This window comes from Tyto alba, unplaced genomic scaffold (genome assembly GCF_018691265.1).
Source record: "Tyto alba isolate M040663 unplaced genomic scaffold, T.alba_DEE_v4.0 Super-Scaffold_41, whole genome shotgun sequence".
Taxonomy (NCBI): domain Eukaryota; kingdom Metazoa; phylum Chordata; class Aves; order Strigiformes; family Tytonidae; genus Tyto; species Tyto alba.
In genome coordinates, this window is record NW_024881317.1 from 13,404,181 (window position 1) to 13,429,455 (window position 25,275).

At 39.8% G+C, this 25,275-nt stretch overlaps 1 protein-coding gene across 2 annotated transcripts; it reads right to left on the reverse strand.

Moving 5' to 3' along the window:
- Nucleotides 1-13: 13 nt before the first annotated feature.
- On the reverse strand, nt 14-24,635 carry GLDN (gliomedin). 2 transcript variants are annotated; one of them, XM_032983079.2, is made up of 10 exons: nt 24,601-24,635; nt 19,545-19,596; nt 17,270-17,287; nt 15,993-16,100; nt 13,729-13,875; nt 12,938-13,057; nt 7,742-7,822; nt 7,535-7,660; nt 6,663-6,813; nt 14-2,195 (listed from the first exon to the last, which is right to left on the reverse strand). In XM_032983079.2, the coding sequence occupies exons 2-10, from the start codon at nt 19,585-19,587 to the stop codon at nt 1,736-1,738; spliced, it is 1,254 nt and encodes a 417-aa protein (XP_032838970.1). In that variant the 5' UTR covers nt 19,588-19,596; nt 24,601-24,635; the 3' UTR covers nt 14-1,735. The 2 variants fall into 2 exon arrangements, with proteins under 2 accessions (XP_032838970.1, XP_032838969.2); XM_032983078.2 differs by lacking the exon at nt 24,601-24,635 and adding an exon at nt 24,104-24,418.
- Between the last annotated feature and the right edge of the window lie 640 nt (nt 24,636-25,275).

The window sequence follows — 25,275 nt, forward strand, 5'->3', positions numbered from 1 at the left end:
ATACTGACGAAGCTTTTTTTTTTTTTTTGGCCAAGAAGTTTCCTTTATTAGCACCATAATTCAATTTTTTAAAAAACAACAAAACAAACAAATGAAAAAAAAAACACAAAACAAACAAACAAAAAAAACCCACAAAAGTCAAAAGAAGCCCACATGTGCACAACTAGCACTGGACTGTGAAGTTTTGCACTCTTTATTTACAGGCAGAACTCTAGTTCAAAGTATTAATTATGCTTTTTGGTTTCCCTCTGCATGCCTCTCCTTATCATGCAAGGCCTGCATCCTGGCCTCGGTGAAATCAGCAAGTACGCTGAGCAGAGAGGATGCAGCCCCAGCCCAGCCCTGACTGTATCACACACTGAAGTTCAGCTGCAGCAGAGGTGGTGTTCCTGCACATTTGCTAGACAAGGGTCTGCAGGGCACAGGTGTCCCCAAATCCATTAATCCCTTTGATGGTGCCTGGATGTCACACAGGCATTAAACAGCTCAGTGCAGTTCAGGGTTTAAGCAATACTTTGCTTCTAAATATTTAGCTGAGCTCTGTGAACTTTACCAATATACACAGGCATCTTAGAAATTAGGTAGGATTTTTCTGAGAGCATGATTTTGAATATAGATACAAAAAGAAACAGTAGGGATTTATATTTCAATTTTCTGAAATACCAGACCAAAGTTAATATCAAAAAGCTCCTATTATGTCTCACCTCTAGCTCTCAAACATTTGAAGGTGAATGGGAAATCTGAATTAAGATTAACACCAAATTAAGTCACTAAGCACTCTGATAAACACATGTTTTCCTGCTCTACGTATTTTATTTTTCTAAGAATACCAGCAAAAAAGTATACCCTTCATTTTATGATTTTGTTTGTATGGATGAATGTGGGGAAAAGTTTTTTTAGAGCTACACCTTACTATAATTAAGTATAGTTATGAGCACGTTATAGTGGTATAGTTTACATGGCAGTGAGGGGCAAGGAAGAGTCTGCAGCAACACGAGCAACTCAAACACTGTTAAAAAGGGAATTTTAATCATAAATTTTACATCTTCAATTTTATACCTTATCACTTGTCTTCCCACACTCCATTCACTAAACACAATTTCACGTATAGTCAAGAATGCCATTATTCCCATTTTCCTTGTACTTGGTCTGGATTTTGCTTCTGATTATGTAAAAATTCATTGGACTTGTCAAATTTGAAGTTTTCCGCTTCTTTTCTAGTTAAACATCTATTTCCATCCCCATTATTTTTAACAGCTATATATCTTTGTCCAAAAAAAAGTGTTCACAGAGAATCAGTGGAAAGTATTAAGCAAAAGTGACAAAGGTATTTGTATACAGAAGTTCATTATTTAGACATTTATACTAGACCATAATCACTGACTAGAAAATGATTTCAGATAAGATGATTGCTACTGAAAGTTATAAATAGTCTCTGCTGAGCACATGACCATGGAATAATCAATGTACATTAGATATAATTATCGGCTGAATAACAGGGGAAAAACAAAAGCAAGTCTGTGCTGGCTGTGTTGCAGCTGCAATACTGAACAACTATTCATTTAAAAAGATGAGAATGGCCTATATAACTGAAGTGTGGTTATGCACAATCACAAACCACCATCAGTGAACAGCAAATTATACCAAGTGAAGCGACCCCCTTGTGTACATCATATAGCTTTAAATAATCTATTTAGTCAAACGTGGCTCCCATACATGACATTTTAAAACATATTCATCTGCCAAAATGTACAGGGTATACCATCAAGCTCCCATTCTCCCACGTATACAAATTCTTATCTCTTAGACTGTATGAAAGCATAGCAAGAACAGACTGTGAAGACCGTAACTCAAACCTTGTATCAATCTGCTTCTCTTTCAATAAGTCAAAAGCAAAACTTACTGTCATATCCTTGGTGTCAGTAACATACATAATGCCACATGCTATGAATGCGTTACCAGCCTTGGACTTAGGATATGTAGTATTGATATGACGAATGACTGAAAATGTTTCTTCATCAATATGTGCTACTATTATATTTTCGTCAGTGCTTGAGGCATATATAATCCAAAGACCCTTCTCATCCACTGCTATGTTGAAATACGTCTTCGAGTTAGAAAAGAGGTAGTTACGGCCATGATATAAGGCATTTTCAATTAGCAGTGTGCCCAGTGATGATTTATCAAGCCCAAGTCTGAAATGAGATAAAGTAAATATTTGGTATGTTGCGTTAAAAATCCATTTTTTTACACACTGCTTTGTTGAATCAATTCAGAGTGCATTATTACTGATAGAAGCATTGTTGAAACTACTTCAGTTCAAGGAGCATTCTGATGTCTTTCAAGATGAAATACTCCACTCAAAGTAACTTCCAAAACACTAGGAGAAAATTCCAGTGTAATAACCAATCTAAAAGGTGCACAAGAGCATGAACTTGCATTGGTAGGTTTCACTTTATTTAGTCTATGAGCTTTATTATCACTAGGATGAAAGAAGCAACTAAAAGGAATGGGTATGAAAAAGAGTTAGATGCCAAGTGAAGGCTCAAACTTGTGAAATGAAATCTGTACAGAAGTTTGCTTTCTACTAGGTGGGAACTAAAGGGAGAAAATGTGATTTACCAAACCAGCATGAATTCTGGGCAGGTTCACCTAGTCTTGAGTTTCTCTTTTGAAAACAGTTCAGATAATGCAGTGATTTGCTCAAGTAAACATCAAAGGAATAAAAATTCTACTTTTGCAGAGCCAAAATTCTGACCTCATGCTGTCCTCCAACAGGACAGCCTGGATGTCTCATCTCTGATGCATAAAATTGTTTTTATTCCTTGAAATTCCTTAATAGGATGATAATCTGGACAGCAGCACCAAGCAGCTAAATGGAGTTCCTCTACTAGTTTAAGAGGGTAATCAGCTACTATCAAGACACATTTGCAGTTTTCATTTAATCACTGAATAATGCAGTGCTTTAGAAAAGGCAGAGAGTATGCTTTATCCTTTTAAGTCATGCCTTCTGTAATAAAGCACATTTTATTGTCTGACTTCTATCTAACTGTATAGCTCCATTCCTCAAATAGAGGAAAAACATTTTCAATAGAGGAATCTGCTACCTTTACAAAAGTTTTCTGAAACAACAGGCTTAATGACAGCAATGTTTCAGATCCAGGAACTTACAACAGAAGGAAAAATACTGGAAGAATTATTTTGCTCTGTAGAAAAGGCATTGATAGCAGATACTGGAAAAGTCAAGAATGACTAACTAGATGATTCCCCTCAGCTTTTGTAAAACTCATGTCTGCAGCAACTCCATATTCCAGCACCATGTATGTGCTATAAAAAAAAAAAAAGGCTTCAAGGCTGGAGAATATTTCTGAGAAATGTGTGTTGTCAACCCAGCTAATCTTGTTAGTTGCTTCATGTTTGAAAATAACCTCGGGCAAGTACTAGAAGGACAGCCCTTAGCAGGAATAGTCACATAGAAATGCAGATTTCTTTGGGTTTTTTTTTTTCTATAAAGAGCCAACAAGATAAAAAGCTTCTCAAGATTCATTAGAAATGTGTGAGATCTGCAGCAGAAAACACCCTCTCCTTTCCTTTTAGATGAAAATCCTGAAAGGAAAAGTGAGGTTTAATTCCTGAGGTTCTCTTCTGCTCCCACAGTCAAGGACAGTCTAGCCTAGAACTCCAAATGGTTCAGAAATTCCTTAATCTTCTGGCACCTTGGAATAAACGACAAGATATACTATAGTGATTTCATCAACCGCAGGAACCTCAAGCTACACTTTCCTGATCACTAAGATGAATGAAATCAAATAGAAGTAACAGAGGTGGGAGAGCATGTTCTGCAACAAAGGAAGAAATGATGAAGTAACCATAACATCAGGGATCTGACCATCACAACAAAACCCGCCAAAGGCCAGACAAACCTAGTTTTACCAGTTTTTAAATACAACAGGGGACTCCTTTCAAACATTTTTTCTACAATTGCAAAATGAACCAACCGGATCCTCACCTGTTCTTTTTATTAAATCAATACAAAAACTCCCAAAACCTTTTCTGCAGCCCAAAAGCAAGGGCCTCACTGTCACAGAATTCATAGTGCCTCATTCTATCTGTGCTGAAGGTAAATAATCTTAGAGTGCATAACTGAACAGAAAAGCCATCTCTCAGCAACTGATAGAGAAGTTTTGAAAATTCCACCAATAGCTTGTGTTTGTCTGTATGTGAAGGCATTTCCCAATTAACGGTACCCAAACAAAGGCGAGGAACTCTGTCCTATCACTGTGTACTGCTTAAACAAAGATGGTCTTTTACAGATGTATAAACAAAAAGCCCTAAAGATATTTAAAGGAGGTTGCCGAAAAGTGGGCTTTTCTTTGGCAGAATGAATATTATAAAATCCAAGCAGCTTGTTCACATTCCTTGGCATCCAAATGAATATAGGAAGGCGGCACTCACACCTGCTTGGGAATAGACATCAAAGTATAGTGATGTTCTTGGCTCAAACATCAGAGTCATGTAAGAGAACTTGAAAGCAGATGCAATCTTCCACTTGCCCTTGGACTGTCTTTCTTTGGTTCTTCCCACATGATGAGATTTTGGTTTTGATTTGTATTGTCTGTCTCTGTCCTCACTAGAATCTGAAGAAATAAAGATGTAATTCCTAGTTCCAGTTCAGGGAGATACATTGGGAGAGTTGTAGGAACTACTTCTTACAAGGAAATCAAACAGTGGAGCCCTCCTCCACAATGGAATATGCAATTCCCCAGGTCGCCATGTCCTCAGCTGGTGCCTCAGTGCATTCCTCTCTGCTAGCCTCATTAACTCAACCCCTGCCAGCTAAGAACAGCGCTATCTGGGAGCAAAGCATGTGCATCAACCCACTAGGCAGCTCTGGAAAGCCAAGTTCCACAAGTGGGCTACAATCATAAAACCACTCACTCACCTGTGTCCTCCAAGCTGCAGCTGAACCAATTCTTACTCTCATGCAGGTAGATGCACAGCTTATTTTTTTTTTAGATCAAATACTTTTTTCTGACCCCCAAATTCCTTAGTCAGTTCCCATTTCTTTCTCACAATTATGAGCACAGCAAAAAATCCAAGTGCAAGAAGACCCACAACAATGTCAGGTATAATAGAAACCCGCTGGACCCTGGGAGAGCCCAAAGAAAAATCTGTTGTCATCTCTGCACACAGCATCTTGTTCATCTGGAGGCCCAATTGTACTATCATGCAGTAACTACTCAGGTTAACCACTTAGACACAGAGCTGAACAATACTTAAAGAACTGACTCACAGCAGAGTAATGCACCTGGACTACTCTCCCACTTTCTCTCCTCTCACAGCACCTGCACACTGTCCTGGGTTGAGTGAGTGGTGGTGTTTTTTTGGTGGCAGGTGAGAGGGCTATCGGGGCAGCCCCCTGTGAGAAGCTTCTCAAAGCTCCCCCAGCTCCAAGTCAGCTCCATGTCTGTTTGGGAAACAGAGCCAATCGGCTGCGCCTCTGCGATAACGTATTTAAGAAGGGACGTGGTGACGGGCAGTCGGACTTGTGAGGAGGAGTTGCTGCAGTTGCGTGAACACCAAGGTCAGTGGAGGAACGGAGGAAGAAAGGAGGGGGGAGGTGTGCCGGAGCAGAGACCCCCCTGTATCCTGTGGGGAGATGGCAGGGCGCCCCCCCCCCGCCACCCATGAAGATCTACAGTGGAGCAGACATTGATTTATGGCCTGTGGCTTCTGCTTGCATGATCAAGGTTCTGTGCCCAAAGAAGGCCAGGGTCTCATGGGAAAAGGTAGCCTCGCTGCTGTAATTCAGTGCTGGGAGGATTGCAGCATGCGGGGGTGTCCCACACCGGAGCAGCTCGGGAAGGGCTGCAGCCGTGGGAGGGAATCCAGTTGGAGAAAGTTAGTGACCCACGATGGAGCAGTGTGGGGAATGCTGCGGCCCATGGGAGGGACTCATGTTGGAGAAAGTTTATGGAGGACTGTCTCCTGTGAGAGGGGGACCACGATGGAGCAGGAGAAATAAGTTTCGGACACTCCCCTCACCGAAGATGAAGGAAGTGGCAGCACTGACTGCACTCCCCATTCCCTGCCCCTGCGCCACTGGGGGAGGAGGTAGAGATATCAGGAGCAGAACTGAGCCTGGGAAGAAGGGAGGGGCGGGGGGAAGGTATTCTCAAGTTGTGGCAATGCTTCTCACTGTCCTACTCTGTTATGTGTTGTTAGTGTCTGTAATAAATGTATGTTCTATTTTTTCTTCCCCTAACAAGTCTGCCTCTTGCTCATGATCATAAAGGAGAATTTTTCCCCATCCCAGTCCTATCTCGAACCCCAAGCCTGGCTCTCTGTCCCTTCTCATTGCCGGAGGGGAAGGGAGAGAGAGCTGCTGCATTGTGGTTGGCTGCCAACCAGGCCTAAACCACGACACACACACAGGTTGGAAGGCCAGTGGCCCACATTATAGTTACAGATTGGAAAGAATTTCTAGTTCTGTTCTGGAAAGGATTCTGAACCATTATTCCATTCTTCCTATTCTAGATAGGAGCAGAAAGAAACATAAAATGGTACAAGGAAGGTGATCTGCTTATCTGAGCTTCACCTTTCAGTAACCCATTGCTCCTTCTTCCACATCACTTGCCTTAAGCCAACTATGTTTGACTTACTTCAGAATGACATTGGTTCCTCCCTTTTGATAGTACAGGTGATTGTTTTGTACTGCATGACCACATCCATAAAAGAATCCTGTGATGTTAATGATCCTGTAGCTGTCATTCAGCAAGGCATTGGAATTCTCGTATTCTTTTATAGAGTTTCCTAAACAAAGGGGAAAACATGAAAAAATTGACTATCATTTGGTTCATCTAATTTTGAAATCTCTACCCTAAAATTCAATCTCTGCTGAAAGTCATTCTCAATCAGATATCTCACAGGCAACAAATATATTTGTCTTTTCAATAGAGATTCAACTTGCTGGAATGTGACAAAATAATCCAGAGACAAACACCAAAAAAATCTATAGAGGTGGTGTTCAAGGGCCTTCTTCCCACAGACCCGATGGGCACTAATACTGAACACCGTTGGTAAATATACAGAAAACATTTCCTTTTTCCACTTAGTTCCTGGAAATTTTCATGCACTAAATGTAGCTCATGCAGCATGTGGTTCATTTTCATGCCTAGCTAAATGAAAAGGTGAAACTCCTAGCTACAATTTAGGAAAGTAAAGCCATAGGAAACTGTTGAAAGAATAAAAAGGCACGAACAACAGGCATTTAAACTCAGTTAAAACAAAAATAAAATCCTCAAACTTTTAAAAATCTGATGTTGACTCTAAAAATGTCTAAAGATACTGCAGATGTCTATAACCATATCTACAGTCACAAGTATTACACAGGTAATAGGGAAAATATTCTGAAAAAGATCTGGGTAAAAAACCCCATCATACTTGATTAGAAATATTAGTTTAGGCTGAAGGAATTAAGAAAGCAATGTTCATACGACAACTGATTTTAGTTCCATGACTACTACAAGCGTACCTGAAAAATGCATGGTAAGCCAAATCCTTTCATCACTTATATTTGCAGGTTCCCGCATCCAAGTTCCAAATGTTTGCTGTACACTGACAAAGTGAACAGGACTTCCTACAGATGTTATGACACATTCTAGTAGAGAAAAAGAACATGTTCATTATCTGTGACATTAAACCAGTAAGTAACAGTTAGTCACACTCTGTAGCAGGTTACCAGCTTTTTTTGAAGGACCAGGGGCTTTGTCTTCAGCTTTTCCAGCCAGGGTATCATCATTCGGTACAGCACATGTCTCGCCTAGTTGAGAGAGAAAGAGTAAAACATGTCATTTTTCTATACGTGACATGACAGATTTGCACATCAGTGACTCCACTAAAATAAAGGAATGACAGCTGGGATTTTGTTTCATCTGGGGAAAAAAAAAAAAAAAAAAAAAAGTTTAGGTTGGTCTGGTCAAAAAATGAGATAAAAAAGGCTTGCTCTCACTTCTGCCAAGGAAATGAAGTGTTAGGGCAGGTTTGTTTCCTTAAGGTTGCCAGGCTGACAGTCATCTTTGAGGAGTAACTGATTTTGCTCAAGAGATTTAATTCCTTAGCTGTGAATTGCTGAGTAGCTGTTCAGAAAGACAGAGTTGCCCCTTTCCTTAGATAACTTTAGACAACTGAGATAGCTGGCAGCTGGCTGATTTAGTGGTAATTCCAAAAATGCTTTCTTGGGAATGAGTGATGGCTGAACAAAAAAGCTTCATGCCCAAATCTACTTACACCATCAGAGAGGGCCTATTCTGTAGGCAACACTGGAAGTTTTGCTCGTGCTGTTAATGCCCGAGACAGTAATAAAGTACTAACACATACATCGAGCACATAATTCATAAGAATGCAGGTCAGCCATCCATGCCATTAAAGAAGCAATATGGAAGACTGAGGGAAATTATACACTGTATTCCTCACACACATAGAGATGGTTCACACTAGTAACAAACACCTGGAAACATTTTTCCCCACCACTCAACAATTTAGAGTAACTGGTTGGGTTATCCCTTATCATTTACTGTTAAAACAATACCTGAATGAAACTATTTATGGATCTTTTTCTATAAACTCAAATACCTCCTCCTCTGCCTGTAAGATAATGCACCACATTTCAGTTTGCTTAGAATTAATAACCAGAGAACAGTTCTCAGCTCTCTGCTGAAGATATCCTGATTTCACTGTAGCCTTGTTTCCTAATTCCATTCTTAACTTTCATCTCCTTACACATTTCACATTGCTTGACGTGCAAGCTGCAGATTCTTATGGACATGCATTTCTGTTGTTGCTTTCCAATATATTTCTCGGATTTACAGGGCTGTGATGATGTTTAAGCGAGAAAGTAAAAATATGAAATAACTATAAAGTAAAGCTGAAAGGGTTCTGTGACATTCAAGAAAGAAAGGATAGATTATACTGCATTGCTGTTTTCTCCTTTAGGTTATATTTTCTCTTTGTTCTTGCAGAAGGAAAGTACTCCAAGAACAACACGTATTTCTCCCACCCATTTATCTAGGACATTTGGCACTATAACATAGAAAGTTTTTAAGTGATCACAGCGTATCTCCAAAATAAGGCACAAAGTCAGTCCAACCATGGGAAGATGAACGCCTATAGCTAGAATCTAGCAATCCCTCTAGATCCTTTTTCTAGCTTCTGATCTCGGAATACTGTCAAAATATCTTAAAAAAGGAACCCACACAGCAGAAATTATAAGTTGCAATGCACAAGTTAATTTTCTTGGGCTGAGTCTAATAAATACAGTTAATTGAATGAGCAGTTCCCTATACAGTATCTTGAGACTATAGAATAGGCAAGGACCAGATCAGTGTTTGTAGTGAAGCTGAGTGCACTATTTGCATTTGAGAGTATTTGCAATACCCTCTGAGGACTTTCAGCTGCATGGAATAGAAAGCAACTAAAATTAAAAACACAGTTTTTAATCAGAGACCCTTATGTGAAATTTTCACTGCTTTCTTTCCATCAAAAAAAGATAAATATCTTACTGATTGCTATCATAAAATATTCTGGCTGAGAGTTAATGGAGTTTGCAAGATATTAAAACCATTGATTTGGTCTGTCTAGGGAGGGTGGGAAGGATGGAGCAAGGGAGTGTCGAGCAGGGATGTTTTGTTTCTTTTAGAATTAGCTAACAGTACCATTGAGAGAAAATACACCTGAGCTTCCAACTAATTATTCTCTTCTCTTAAAGAAATAAAGTTTTACCTGATTGAAAATTTAATTTAAAGAAACCATTCTTCTATTCTTACGTAATAAGTTAATTACAGTTGTAAATCAGCATGTGTATTCTCTTTTCTTCAAAGGGATATGAATATCTAATTACAAGAGCTGATTTAGTCTTTGAATTTTGGTAATAAGATCTCACAGCCTACTTACTCCTAAAATGTAAATACTAATTGAGGAAGATCTCATCTTTGCAGAGTTATCTGAGTATAACTCGCATTTGCACACTGGGGTTTAAAATCTATCAGAAATCCATTGGATAGTTTATTCTCCAAAGCACTTCAGTCTGTTTCAACACTTGAAAAGAGGCTACCTGAGTAAATGGTCCAATTATATCTTGTACAACAGTTTGTGCATTTCTGAATTTCAAATAGGATGAGATGTCTGTTCCAGCTACCTACCGTCCATTGTAAGGAGGCTTTCTGGGCTCTGTTCTGACACTTCAATACCCAGAATCTCCTGACTGAGGCTCTTACATGCTACTACAATTACATGCTACATTAAAAATAAGAGGCGGAAATAATTGATATATGTTCCACCCAGTATTAAACATTCACCAGTTAACAGTATTTGTAATAATAATAACAAAAGATTTTTCATCTCAACAAACTGTGCAGAATGATGGTGACATTAAAGGGTATCACCCTATTAATGGGGAGACATTGTCATGGTTTAGGTCCAGTAGACAACAAAACACCACACAGCTGCTCATTCAAACATACAAATTGCTCTGCTTGTTTCACGCTTAATAACTGCATGAAGTTCTTGTGCTATTCCCTTTCAGTATGCCTATCAAGAAACTACAGTCCCAATTACAAAAGAAACCCCACTTTACCAAACACTGTCACAGATAACTCAGAAATCTGAAAGATTAGTAACTGAGACATCCTTTGCTACTCTTTTACAGGATCACTCTGACCTCCCTGAAAACAGGCATCTCATTTGGGAGGGAAAATTCATCCCAGCACAGTAAGGGTAGCAACAGTCACTGAAAGCCACAACCATCTCGAATACAATACCATCCAGGGGGAAAGGACAAGGACAGACAGATCCAGTCTGTAGAACCAAAACCAAAAGTTTGCTTCTATTCTCAAACTGGAGTGGGATAAAAATACAATGCTGTTCTTGTACCAGCTTCTCTTTGCTTTCCATAATCAGCTAATACTTTGAACCAAAATTTTCCAGTTATCCCAATACAACAATGTTTGTAGAACCCATGTTTCTGAGCATCCAAAATCAATAGCCACTTTCATCTTCTACTGCAAATTCTGCACTGGTGAAAGAAAAAGGCTCTCCTCTTGCAGTATGTAGCAATGATTTGAAATGCAAGTCTCAAAACCAGATTTCTTTTGAGAGTGAGTTTTCAGGAATGTATGATAACTTTTTTGGTCAAAATTTTCAAAAGTCCAGCAACTCAAGACATGAATCCTGAAATATTTTTAAAACTTGTCTGCTGATTTTCACAAGAAAATGAGTAAGAACATCCTACATTTCCAAGCACTGGCCTTTCCAACTGCACAACTCCCTCTGCCCCCACATGCCTGAACTGGCACCAAAAGACATTAGAAAAATCAAACCCTTGTTTTATACTTCTAATTCAAAATAGAATTGTTTAGAGCATTAGAGAGATCAAAGATCACAGAGATGACATTTTCTTTTCAATGTTGAAAAGAAAGTTGATTACAAAAGTTGCAAATACTTTCACAGAGAGTCTCAATGTCTCTGTTACCCTCTTAGAAACTATTCCCACTCAAACATGCAAAAAGAAATTCAAGCCCACCTGAAAAATACAGTTTAAAATTAAATTTTTCTATGATAAAGATCTGTAAAAATACAGTAAGAAATGTGTTTACTATAGAAGCAGTTTAGAATATTAACATTGTCTTTGGTATCACATTGACACCAACACCTTCTTCCACAAAGTATTTAGCTATCATTAATATATTTAACTCCATATAAACTGCAGGCATGGAAAAATATGCTCAGTACACTGTATCTGTCAATGTATTTACAAAACACACTGTTCAAGACAGCAGAGTACTTCCAACCAGTCACTTGCTAGAGGAGAAGATATATGTCAATTAACTTTCTCTGTATGTGCTCCACACAGCAGAAGCAGCACTGTACTCATTAAAAAACACACATGGGCACACACACATACACACAGATTTTATCTGAGGCACAGTCAATCTATTTGAGAAAAAGCTATTCTAAAACATGAAGAGAAGTTGTGACATGAAACACATGTGATTTTTCAAAATCCACAATATCAAAAATCCATGAGGATTTACTAGTATCCAGCACACCTGAAAATCATGTGTGAGATTTCTCATGGCAAACTCTTAATTACGTCAGCACCCTAATCAGTGACTTAAAAAAAAAAGTGTAGCAGCTGCTACAGTCTATGAACTGGGCAGTTTGGATACTGGCACTTTGGTTCCAGCATTATCTGTTGTGCAAAGGGAATCTATTCTGCCTTTAATTTTTACTTTCTGAATATTAGAATTAGTCATATATCTCACTAACAAAGCTACAGTAAAGGAAGTAAAAAGGACTCATAATCCACCTGTCATTCAGGATACAATAATGATAAATGGCAACAATGGAAAAGAACTCAAGATCACCCTGTTCCAAAACTTACATATTCAAAGGGACACAAAAGTCTCAAAGAATCCTTTTGTATCCCTCCAGCTGTTAAAAGTCTTAGCTAGTTCAAGCTTGCTTCAGATCTGCCAATGACCAGGCAATTTAATTTTGTAGAATATAGTGAAATGTAGCCTGGCCAACAGGTGTTATATTTACATGTAAAATTAAAATTCAGCACTTAAAAGCTAAAAATTTCAACTGCATTTCTTTTACTTTCCAAATACACCCCATCTAACAGAAAATACCACGTGTGAATAGTTTGCCTGAGCATTACCATAGAGCGATTAAAAGACTATTATACTGGAGATAGCTTGCTGCCTTATCCAAATCCTATTTCAACAAAACACCTAAGCACATGCTCAGCTTTAAGTTTGTGCAGTTTCACTGATGCCAGCACAATTAAACACATGCTTCCTGTTTTGTGAGACTTGGAGCCATGGGTTTAATCTTGAACCTGTTTATAATAATAGAAAGAACACTGGAAAGAACTCACCTGTGCATTTGCTGCTGTATATGTTCTCCTGAAGCTGTGCTTTACCTTTACGTTTTCCTGGAGGCCCTGGGGGTCCGGGTGGTCCAGGGGGCCCGGGTGGTCCAGGGTCACCTTTTGCCCCTACATACAAAACAGAGTACAATGTCATTGGCCCTGTAGGCAACAGGCAACCTGCAGAGAATGGTACGTGTCCGTATAATGGACTTTGAGAGATCTCCAAAACAGCCTCTCTCTTCTTAAGAGGTTTCTGAGTACAGAAATATAATGCAATAAACTCATTGGAATGCTGTTTGCTAGAAGGTGAACCATACAGAAATTCACAAGTTGTAGGACATCAGTGCAATTTATCTGTCCGGCTCAGAGGCTCATTAGAGAGTTATAAAGCACTGTTCCCTTTTGCTTACTGTATTTTAAGATCTCAACTTCAGATGCTACAGTGCTATAATTTTATACAGCTTATATTCATGGCTGCTTCATGTATTTCTGAGTGGAAATCTGCCCCTCTTTTTCTAACACAAAAATAAAACTAGACTTCAAGAAAGAGCAAGAGGAAGTCAACTCTCTGGAAGTGTCCTGAGAAAGGTGAAATTCCAAGCAGAAAAATTTTTTTGAAACTTGCATTAAAAAGAGAACATAATCTCCTGGGCAGATCAATACTCAGACTTCACTGTGGGTAACAGTTATGCACATTGGTCCTACTCTTGCAGATCACATTCATGCTTCAGAAAAAGAGTATATTTTTCTGTCAAGTATACTGTTATAAGACAGCTCCTAAGAGAACTTCTTCCTACCTTCTAATATCACATCATTGTTTGCATCCCCCTTTTCACCCTTTGCTCCTCTTGCACCTTTTCCTCCTGGCATACCATCCTTGCCAGGTAAACCCATTTCTCCAGGTTCTCCTTTCTGTCCTTGATCACCTTTTGGTCCTGGCACACCTAGAAATAAAAAGCATTTCAGTACCAAGAACGCCGTTCCAGTATTAAGCATCAATCAGTACATTTTTAAATATAAAACATACTCACTCTAGATGTTTTTTTCACCTGTATTTAAGTGGGTAGCTGTGATTTGCTCTGATTTCAAAACAACATTGTAACCTAATATGAAGGGAAACTGTGTGCAGTCCATTTGGTGCATATAATATGTTCTTTACCTAGTGATCTCTGAGTTTCAAACACAAAATGTATAGACCTGGGCCTCATTAACACTGGCTGGAAAGTCTCTGGGTAAGTAGGAATACTAAGGGAAGATGTGAAGTAATATATTTATTTCACATTTCTAAGCCATTAAAGAAGGCCATTTTCACAGTCCCTCTAGACTTTTTCTTAAAGTAATTACTCACTAACATTACAACACACACTGTACTTTTAACTTTTTCCACTGTTCCAGCAGAGCACAGATGCAGCTATCCAGTAACATTTTCACATGACTAGTATAAATCCCCCTCTACACCTGTTAGAAGCATGATCAGTCCACATACTTTTTGCACTTGATCATTTAGTAAATTAACATATTTAATAAGGTATTGCTTGTTAAATGCACCCTATACTTTCGTGGCAGTTAGTATTTTCTTGTTTTAGGAGAGAGAAACATAACAGTTACACAAACAGAGATACCAGTGTTCTTGCAGCCATAGGTGTCAGATAAATTAATTTGTTAATACTTGAGAGAAAAATGTTTGGTTTTCTACTTATGGTTTTACTAGTTAAATTGATTTTGTGAAATCAGAAACAGAATTAGAGTTTTGGGATGAAATCTATAATGTGTCTTTGGCAAAACTGCCACCTGACTCTCTGAAGACTGGTTCTCACTTTCATTTCCAATTTTAAAAATCTGTTGAGGATACTGAAGCGGGAGACCATATAGTGTCTCAAGATATAGTAGACAATTGTTCCATGTGTACCTGCCAGCAAGCCCTCAGAGCTAGGTGCAAGAGCCAGAATAATAGATGGGCCACAATAAATACCAACCTGCTACCATCAGCCTGTCTACTCATCAACATACCCTTCCTCTTCTCTACCCCCTCTCAGCTTTACCACTCTCATGCCCTTTTGCCTCCTTACCCTCCTCCCGTGCACAGCCCGCTGCCTTCTCACTCTGCCTGGAAGGTGCCAATTATCCACCCGCGCTCGCACGTAGTTCCTGCGCATCGGGTAAGCCCGTGGGTAAACCAATTACTGCTGTACAACTTCCCCGTAGGTCAGAGGCTCCGGGCACAGCAGCTGCCCCCCCGCCCCTCAGCAGCCGAATCTCGTGTGCCAGCCCTTGCCCCGGCCCGTTTCCCCACGTGCCCGTCAGCTGGGCGGCTGACACGCGACAGCACTTCTGCCGCTGGTTTTCTCTGTTCATCGCAGAAACACGTCATGGTGAAATCGGTAAGTTAGGCCAAACGGTTTCCTCAACCAGCAGAGAACATTGCCTGTGGGCTGCGCACAGCCTGCGGGCTGTTCAGCAGAGCTGCTCTATCTGCGTCAGCTGCGTTAAATTAGTGCCTAGAGACCGTGTTGCATTACAAAGTTTATCTGAGACCAAAAAAAAAAAAAACCCAACCTGCTCCAAGAGTTTCCAGCCTAAATAGATTACACAGAATAGAAGAAAAATATAGAAATATACCACTCCTGCCATAGTTATTACGAATCTGGAACCAAAGCTGTGGTAACATTTAACAACTTCTACCCCAAATTCTGGCTTTCTTTTTTTGAGACATCTGAAGTCAAAGGACCGTTATTTTGGCAAGTTGAGGGAATGGAAACATTGTTACAATAACAGCATTTACTAGCAACTTCAGAATACTGAGATCCAATTAAGTGCATTCAATAGCTTTAATTTTCAATATTCTAGAGTGTACATATAACATCTTCCTCACTGTCAAGTAAATCTGAAGTAATCTACTAAAGCTTAGTGTAAAACAGTGAATGTTACAGAATTCTGTAATATGTAATTTCTTTGTAAACATTGAAAACCCTTCTCCCTATACAAAGGTCTAAAAGTAACTACATCTGAATATAACAATAAGAAAAGATTTCTTTTTTAAACAACCATCAAAAAAAAATACCTATTTTTCCTCTTTTTCCATTTATTCCTGGTTCTCCCTTTTGTCCTGGTATACCTGGGACTCCAGCTGATCCGTTGTAGCCAGGCAGTCCATCAAGTCCAGGAGGCCCTGAACAAACCAAAGAGCATAACCGAATTTTCACTGTTAAATGCACTTTATCCTTAAATTTACTATGTTTACATATAGTGTGTTTATATATATATATTCCTTACACATACAAAATCCTGTAATTGCTCATTATGTTCTCCATGCCAATAGAGTATCCTCCTTAAAAAAAAATAAAAATAAATTCCCAAATATCAACAAAAAAATCCACCTCCTAGCCAAACCAAACAATACAAACAAAAACCGGCCACCCACAGCAACCAAACAAATAACTATGGAACCAAACTTAAAGTGCTTTTTTGCCCTAGCCTTAGCATAAGAAAACTGGCTGAAATTAATGCACACATTTTGCATTAGGCCCAGCCTTTTGGATTCCCCTCCAAGGACAAACACAGTGGAACCCATCCTATTTCTGAATTTGGCAGTGACTATAACGTCTTCCACAAGCCACATAAGCTTTAGTGCTGCTTATGATATTGGCCAGACTAATCTAACACAAGAAAAGCATTTACCTCCTCGTCCAGAATACTGTACTGCCAAACCATGGTTGGTTGGTAGAGAAGACTTCACTCCCTCTTCGTCGCATTTGAACCCCCACAAACAAAAAGTACCTGACACTTTCCTGATACAGAGAATAGTTCTAAGCAGACCCACATCTAAAGCAGCACATAAAGCAAGTAATGGTTCCTATAGCCTAGCAACCACATGAGTGAGAACAGAAAGAGAGAATTACATAAGGAAAAAAAGTTATGGGGGAGGTGGGAGGGTGGAATCAGTAACCAACATTTATTTAAAGATAGGTTTTTAGTGTTAAATTATAGTATCAGATTACTCAGGGGAGGGTTTATACATATACTCATCTCCTCAGGTAAACGCTACTTAAACACTCTTAATTCCATCTGGGTTTGATCAAATATGTTTTAACAAATGCGAAACAATTCTATCCTCTCCACTAGAAAAGTATAATGTCTATAACCTCACCCCTCTCAAAAGGGGCACACAGTAACCTAAATACAGAAATTATAAAAGGCAGGCAGTCATTCAACCCTCACTCATTCTAATTAGAAAAGTAATGTTATTCTATAAAAGATACGTTTCTACAATTCAACATTTTATACCCACAACTGTTTCAGTTACCCAAAAATGTTACTGCGATTGTCCAAGTATCTTACCTGGGGGACCTGGGGGGCCTACAACAAGAACAAGTGAAAGAACACAAGAAAGAAGAAATGGTGAGTTTAACCTAGCAAGAAAATAAAAAACAATTCCAAATTGAATTGACTGACATTAGATCAGAACAGTAAAAGGGAATGAAAGCCCCTCAAATTTCAAAATGAACACCTATGGATTTAACTGCTTTGTATTATAAATAGCTACCTGAGCATTAGCAGAAACTAAGATTTACTGAAAGACTATCCTTAAAAGCAATTACCCATACACACACATTTTGCTTTTTGCAAATTTCAGTTGATAAAGATTTGACAAACAACCACCTGTACAATGTAATCTCACTGTCAGGGGCTTAAGTGCCTTTACAAGGCATCAAACAATCATCATATTTCCTTTATCTATGTGTTTTCCAAGATCCTGTTATAGTAGAAGAGTAGCATCTTTACAATACTGAAGAACATCACAGTTAAAAATCCTGTTGAAAATACACAATAAAAATACATGCTCCACTTCTCTGTGTTTTATGAATATTTCATTGCAGGACTCAGACTATTTAATGTGTGTGGGGGGGTGGTGGTGGGGGAAGTATTCCTATTAACCACATCTAAATCATAATCAGCTCCCCACAGAACCCAGTTGGTGTATTAGAAATTGGATTTGCTGCAGTTATTCAGCAAAATGCAATACAATAAAATCTGTCTCACTCTGACTTAGTTCAAGTATAGGGCCTTAATGGAAAGAAAGCATAGCAAGCAAGAGTAAAGCAAGAGTAAACCAGAAAATGTTTCAGTAACAAAATTTATCTTATGTGATCCCCCAGTACACAGTTAAGGAAAAAAAAAAAAAAAAAGAAAAAAAAAAATCAGAAGCAGCACAGAAAAAAACAGGTTAGAATACAAAGAAAGGTGGTAGTTGCAATTAAAGAACCAAATTAGTTCTGTGAACGTTTTTATCCATCCAAAGCACCGTCTTGTTTCAACAAAACTCTCTACAACAGAAAATAACAGTAATTACTAGATTTCCCTAAAGATGACAATTTTCAGCATTAATTAGAAAGCCTTATGAGTAAAGTGAAAATCATTTTACAATACCATTACAGCAATTATCCCTTTTAATCAGGACAGGCAGTAACATCAGCTAGCATCTTTCTGCCAATTTTCCAGTAAATGACCATTTTTTCCACACTACAATGTTACGTCTATTATTGTGTTCAATCACTTCTTCAAGTGAAAAACTGAGGATCTTGAACATCCTTGTATGAGCATAAGATAAATAAGAAAGGTACTTGAAAAGTAGCAAATGTCACAGAAGCCTATTGCAGAGAAAGCCAGTAATACAGACAAAATTTAATAGTGTCAAGAGAGCAAAAAGGTGCAGAAAGCACCAAGTAGCATGAATTCAGAAGTCTGGAGGCCAAAAACCAAACTTTTGGGTTGTCTGTGGTTCATTCTCAGTTGCAATCAGAGCTGATTACAATTTCAAAAGTAGTATTTAACATCTGTGTGTATTACGGTAATTCTCATTTATGTTGAAATCAGTTGAGCCAAATGGACTGTATAGCCATTTGAAAATACAAACCAGATGACGAGTGAAGCATTTTCTTAAACTCATAAAAAAAGTGGCTTACTTCTAATCTTCTCATTTCCAAAGAGAACACATGACTCTGGAATAGACTTCAAAGCTGGACCATAGGCCTTGAATTGGCTAATACCTGACATTCTCTTCACCAAATTGCATAGAAACATCTCACTTCTTCTCTTGTTCCAGCTACCAGCCATGCCAACTCCTCACTGGTAACACGTGAAACCCAACCTCCTGTTCCCGTGGTCCAATGCAGGGGAAGTAGACACGTTGATTGTCAAAGTTCCACTGCTCCACAACAGTTACAACAGTAGAAACAAGTTTCTACACCCTGTATATTCACCCCATATTAGCCTTGAAGTGTGGGAACATGCGCAAAAATACCAAGACTAAATTTCAACTATTATTTTAGATATCCAAGTCAGTAAGATTTGTGTATGAAAATTACATGGGAAAGAAATAGCTTCAGGTAACATCATCTGAGCTTCCTGAATTCCAGCATTTATAGGTATAGGTAATCCCCAAATTAACATCAATTATATTTTTTTCAATAAATAACCCAATTGATATGCAAATTCTGACAGAGTAAATAGCGTAGTTCTTTGACATAGACATTGACTTCAATTTCTTTGAAAACATTGTAAATCTGTATTCCTGAGGGTGACATAGGTGTAATGCTCAAGGCAATAAACGTACCTGTTAGGCACACCCCTTTTGTGCTGTTACACAAATCCACCATCACTCGGACCTAATATTGCAAAGAAAGTAAAGCTGAAAACAGTGCATGCCATAAACGTATCTAGTTTACTTTGTCAACAGAAATAATTCCAAAAACAAAAGATACAACTGTCCACTCTGTGCTTATAAGAATAAACTGTTTAGAACTTCCTTAACATTGTGACACCATCGATCTCTTCAGGCAGCAATTCTCCCATAGGAATCTGTTCAATATACCTCATTTTAAACCTTACTGAAAATATGAAGAAAATGTTGGTCAGAGAACTCCATACATCACCTAGGCATTAAATTTTACACATTACTGGAGAACATGTGTGGTTGTTTATGCATTGACTCTATCAGTCAAAGCTATCAAAAGCCAGCAACAGCCAATAAAAATTATATTCAATTTTATTTTATATTCATATCAAATGATGGATATTTTCCCAGCATAGCATATCCAGCGAGAAAGATAACCTATGTTCCAAGTAAGCGATTTCTTATCTTGGAATAACCAAGATCTGCAGATTTGGAACAGACCTTTGTCCATTCAAAATCCTTCATCCCAGCAATGACAGAATTCACAAAAACCAAGCTGGAAGAGACATTGTTACAGATGCTTTTAATCTAGAGTAGACTAAAATTTATCAATTAAAAAGTAATCCTTATAAAATACACAGGTTTTGGTGGCACAAGTGTTCATGTTATGTGTCCTGCATGCTGAAAGTCAACATTCCAAAATGTTTTGCAACTCATCAAAACATCCAGCAGAAATGAGAATATTATGAACATGAGCACTGGAAGTGACTCAGATCTATGGGAAAGTCTAATGTTTGTAGTCCAAAAAGAAAAATATTGTTATTTCAGGGCTACGCAATATATGATAGTTTATGAAATATTTACCCAAAATTGCACATTTATTCATCTTTGTACAATTACTCTGTTTACAAATAATGTAATGCACTAGTCCCAAAAGACAGACAAGTGCAAGTCAATCTGAAATGCAGACTGATGTTTAATGCTAGCAGGGTTATTTGCCACTGTCAATCCTTATTTTTAAAATTAATGTATCGTTAGCTTCAAGTGACAAATCTGACAGACTCAAATAAAGGACAACTATTTTTATGGCAAGTATTCTTTTGCTGCAAAATCAAACTATATTAGACTACAGACTCCACTTCGACCAGATACATACTGAGAATTTACTGGATTCCAGACTGTACTGGAGCAGCTCTTACATTTAGAAGTTTTAGACTCAATTTAAATTAACAGAGAAGAGCTAACTGGTTTTGAATATCAGAATTTGCTTGTTCTCTTTCACCTCATCCCCCCCTCAAAACCACTTGGCTTCTAGCCTGTAATTTGTAAAATACACATTGTCCATGTGTGCTCTAATTCAAACTACATTTTAATCTAAATGGTTTTGTTGAGGTTGCTGAAGTGATTACAACTTGCTTGAGGGCCCTTCAATTATCTGAGCAGCATCATTTTTACCAATCAGTGCAATTCAGGTGACAATTAAATACCGCAGCACTCGGGGAGTGTGTTATAGCAAATAGCCTACAACAGAACCTCCAGCTTATCTGTGAGAGGTAAGTGCAGGAGTCATCCAATCAGCCAGTATCACCTTCATCACGAAGAAAAGCTACAGATAAAAGTATCTTATTTAAATGCTAAAAGTTTAGTTTTCTCATGAAGAAAGGGTGAAAAAAGAAAACCTAAACTATGAAGCAACTACTCAGATAATTAGATATCCATAAGCCACCACCCTCTTGTACCATCCTAAATCTCACTTTCAAACTTACTGACTTACTGCTCACAAAGTTATTGGTCTGTTCCCCTCATCAGCCTTTCTTCAGCAGCAGATTTGCCAATTTCCTATTTTTATTCTCTTACAAAATAAATATATATATATTTATAAATAAATGAAAGGCCCAGAACAAAAAATACACTCACATTAATAAAGCTAAAATATATTTTTTGATGCCCCAACGGTGGTCACAACGGAGAGATCCTGCTCGAGCAAAACCTCCATTCAGGGCCCACATTCAACACAGGCTGGAACATCGTTCTAAGGCCCACCAGTGTAGTAGGGACCATCTCACTGACTGTAAGGAACTTTGTCTCATGCTACAAAAGTATTCAAGTCTTCGTATTACATTAGTGGGAGTCAGATACAAAAGTGCAGGAGTCAGAAGGGGGGTGCTTGAAAATGTTTCTGAGGACTTTTCTGCCCTTAAGGAAGCGGGTCTGCACATAGTTACACACTCTTCTGAGCAGCCAGAATGAAAAATATTTGATGGAAATTTTGTAAGAACAAAAAGGCACAAAAAACCCCCCAGTTCCTCCCTGCAGGTTACATACATACATTTAAATGAAGCACATTGCATGCAGTGGTAGTCACACTGGTGATTTAAATGGAGGGGCTGCACAAGCGAATAGCCTTGCCACGTGTTGTTAAAATGCACACTGTGTCATTCGGTGCTACTTGGAGAGGGCAATCAAATTCATTTAATCCATACATGCTACCTAATGACAGCAGAGTAGACTATTTAACTGACACTGTCAGAATTATCTAGACATCCAACTGCCACTAACGATTTAAGTCAAGCACCTAATATTAAATGGCATTAACAGTGTTCAATCCCTGTCAGGATCTGCATCTTTTCTCCCATAATTTTATTTGTGGATCCCTTAGACTCAAAGAAGTGATTTGTATCGAATGGAACAAAATGAGCTGTAGCTGCCAAACACAAAGATGATTTCTTCAAAGGAACAGGAAGAAGTTGACTAAATGTTTTGATGAAAAGCTTAGATCCAGCACACAAAAATATTTTACCAGGGCAGCAAATCTTTTAACGTTACCCGATTCGGGGAAAAAAAAAAAATCTAAAGAAAACAGACTTTTTTTCCTTTAGCTATATGTTTATGGAAAGTCACTTAAGTTTTCAAATTCAAAATAACCCTGTTCAGTAACACTAACTTGAAAATTATGGTTCAAAATATAACAATTTGTATTCTACTTTGACCTATAATAACGTTTACTTTTTTTTTTTTTAATTGCCAAATAGGTGAAATGTATATTATTCATGTTATTTTTAAGACCACTTTGAGTACAAAACCATGTGATTTTAAGACTACAGAAAATTAAATGCTACAGCAAGATGCTCAGGATCTAGAGAAAAATGATACTACTTTGGTAAGTGGAATTAAAAACTAGAACCGAATATCCACTATCTTTCAGTTTTGCCTCTCAATAAAAAGACATTCTTTCAACTGCATAAGTCTTGTCCTGGAAATTCTAAACTCAAAGCACAAGGACTTAAAGGGCCTTAGATTAAAATATATATATATATATATATTATTTATTGTAAATTCCCAAGCAACTGCATTATCAAAACTCTGCTACAAACACCTGTGCACTACAATCTCATTGGCACTAAAATTAAAGGAGATGTGATCACTGTAAAATCATCATAGCAATGGTTTATTAACAAAAATGCCAGCAGAATATTACTGAAAAGGTATTTTCTGTAAGTAAATTTTTCAAGCCAGTAATATTAGTTATACCAGGAAGAGCCCAAGTTAGCCTCTCCTGGTTTTTTTGTGGGCCTAGTCCTGCAATCCTTACTGGGACAGAACTTCCACTAAGGTTCCCTCAACAGTAGTGTTCTTCTTGCATTTCTTCTGACTCAGAACTTGAAAGCTTTTCAATCTATTCAAAATTTTTCAAGTATATGACCTGTACAATTTTTCAACTACATGACCTAGTTCCTACCGAGCAATGATAATCTTTTCACTGAAGTGAAAAAAAACTATGCAGTTTTGCCAGAGAAAGGACACACAGTTCTTCTCTTCTGACCCATCAAATTCTACCTTAAATTTAACCCCCACTGAAAGCGCTCCATCAGTTTCCAAGAGGTGGGATGGTAAAGCCATGTCCAGAACCTCAGGCTGAGATGCTGAACAGCAGGAAACTCATAGCGGGTTCTGGCAGTGGTGCGGAGATTTAAAAATCTGAAACCTTGGCAGCTGGAAGGCTGACTTTTTGCTGGAACTAGATGTTTGAAGAATCACTAAATCCACGCTACTAACAAACAGCTTCACTCCGTTTGCCTGCGTAACTCTCGCTGTAAAAGTCTAGGCGTAACCCGTAAGCTACAACGGCCCGTCGGCGCTGAGACCCGAGCGTTCACGGGTGGGAGGAGGCGACCGCTGCTGCCGCTCCAGCACCGTCGCTGGAGGCTCCAGGCAGCCCCTTCCACTCGGGGCAAACCCCGTGGGGGGAGAGCGGCCCGGGCGCGGCCAGCGGGCTCGTCGGGCCGAAGCGGGGACGAGCCCGGGGGCCAAGCACCCAGGGGGGCCGGCACCCAGGGGGGCCAGGCACACAGGGGGGCCGGCACCCAGGGGGGCCAGGCACACAGGGGAGCCGGCGCCGGGCCACCCCCCCACACACACACACCTGGGCACCGGGCTCCTCCCGTGGGCAGGGCCCCGCGGCGGGGGCCGGCCCCCCGCCCCGCCCCGCCCCGCCGTACCGGCACCATGGAGTAGGTCAGCAGCATGAGCATCTCCTCGCTCTCGGCGCGCACGTTTCCGCGGGCGCGCTCCCCGCGGCAGCTCCGCTTGCTGCGGGCGGGTGGCCCCGCGGGGCCGGGGCCGGGGGGAGCCGGCAGGTCCCGCACGGAGCCGGGGGCCGCCCCGGGCCGCGCCGCCTCCAGCTCCCGCAGCGCCGCGCCCAGCTCCCGCCACTGCGCCAGCAGGAAAAGCGTCCCGGCGGCGCTGAGCGCCGAGAGCAGCCCCGCGGCCGCCAGCAGGCCCCGCAGCGCCCGCCCGCCCGCCGCCTCCATCCCCGCCCGCCGCCCGGCCGACCCGCCGGGCCGGCATTTATGCCCCGCCGCCACCCCCGCGCGGGCCGTGGGGCGCAGGGGCGGGGGGGCCGCGGGCCGGGCAGCCCGGCCGCCCCCCCCCTCCCAGCGCAGCCGGGGAAGCCGCCCTTCGTCCTTCCCAGGGCACCGAGAGCCTTTCGCCGCACCCCTGCCCGTAGTCACGGCGCGCTTTTCCACGACTCCAATTGCACACGCCTTTTCCCAGGGATCAAGATTCTCGGCAACTTCATCGCCCAAAGCTGTGATGCAAACAGTAAACGATACTGCGTAGTACAAATCCCTCTCCCACACATATACGGTCATTCTGCGGCTCGTACGAGCACTTCGCTGTTTTAAGAACGTCATCTGTCATTCGCTAATAGCGCTTTACCTGTTGCCTCAGGTGTTCAAGCACAGACTTTTCCTAGATTATTTCTGCCAACCATTCTGTGACACGGGATATCTTTAACATAAACAATTTTGCTCCCAAGTAACTGTAAAATTAGAAAACTAATTACCCAGAATTTCACTGCTGTAAAGAACTGCAGAATTTGACTGAATATGAAGACTTCATGGAGAACATGAAAGTTACTAAACTTGGAACACTTTTTAGAAAAGTTATTTTAAAAGATAACATTTTAATTGCAAAGACAAAGCAGTTGCACTTTTTTTACATTGTTACTACTTCAAAACTAGAGAAATTCACAGCTTTTGAATGCCAAGTTTCCTACAAGAAAGGGTTCTTGATCCTAGCTTTGTCAAAGGGACAGTTCTCTGCAGACCTCTGCAACTGCTCAGGTACAACATTTTGTCTCCCTTCTAAATATGCCACTGACCTGCGA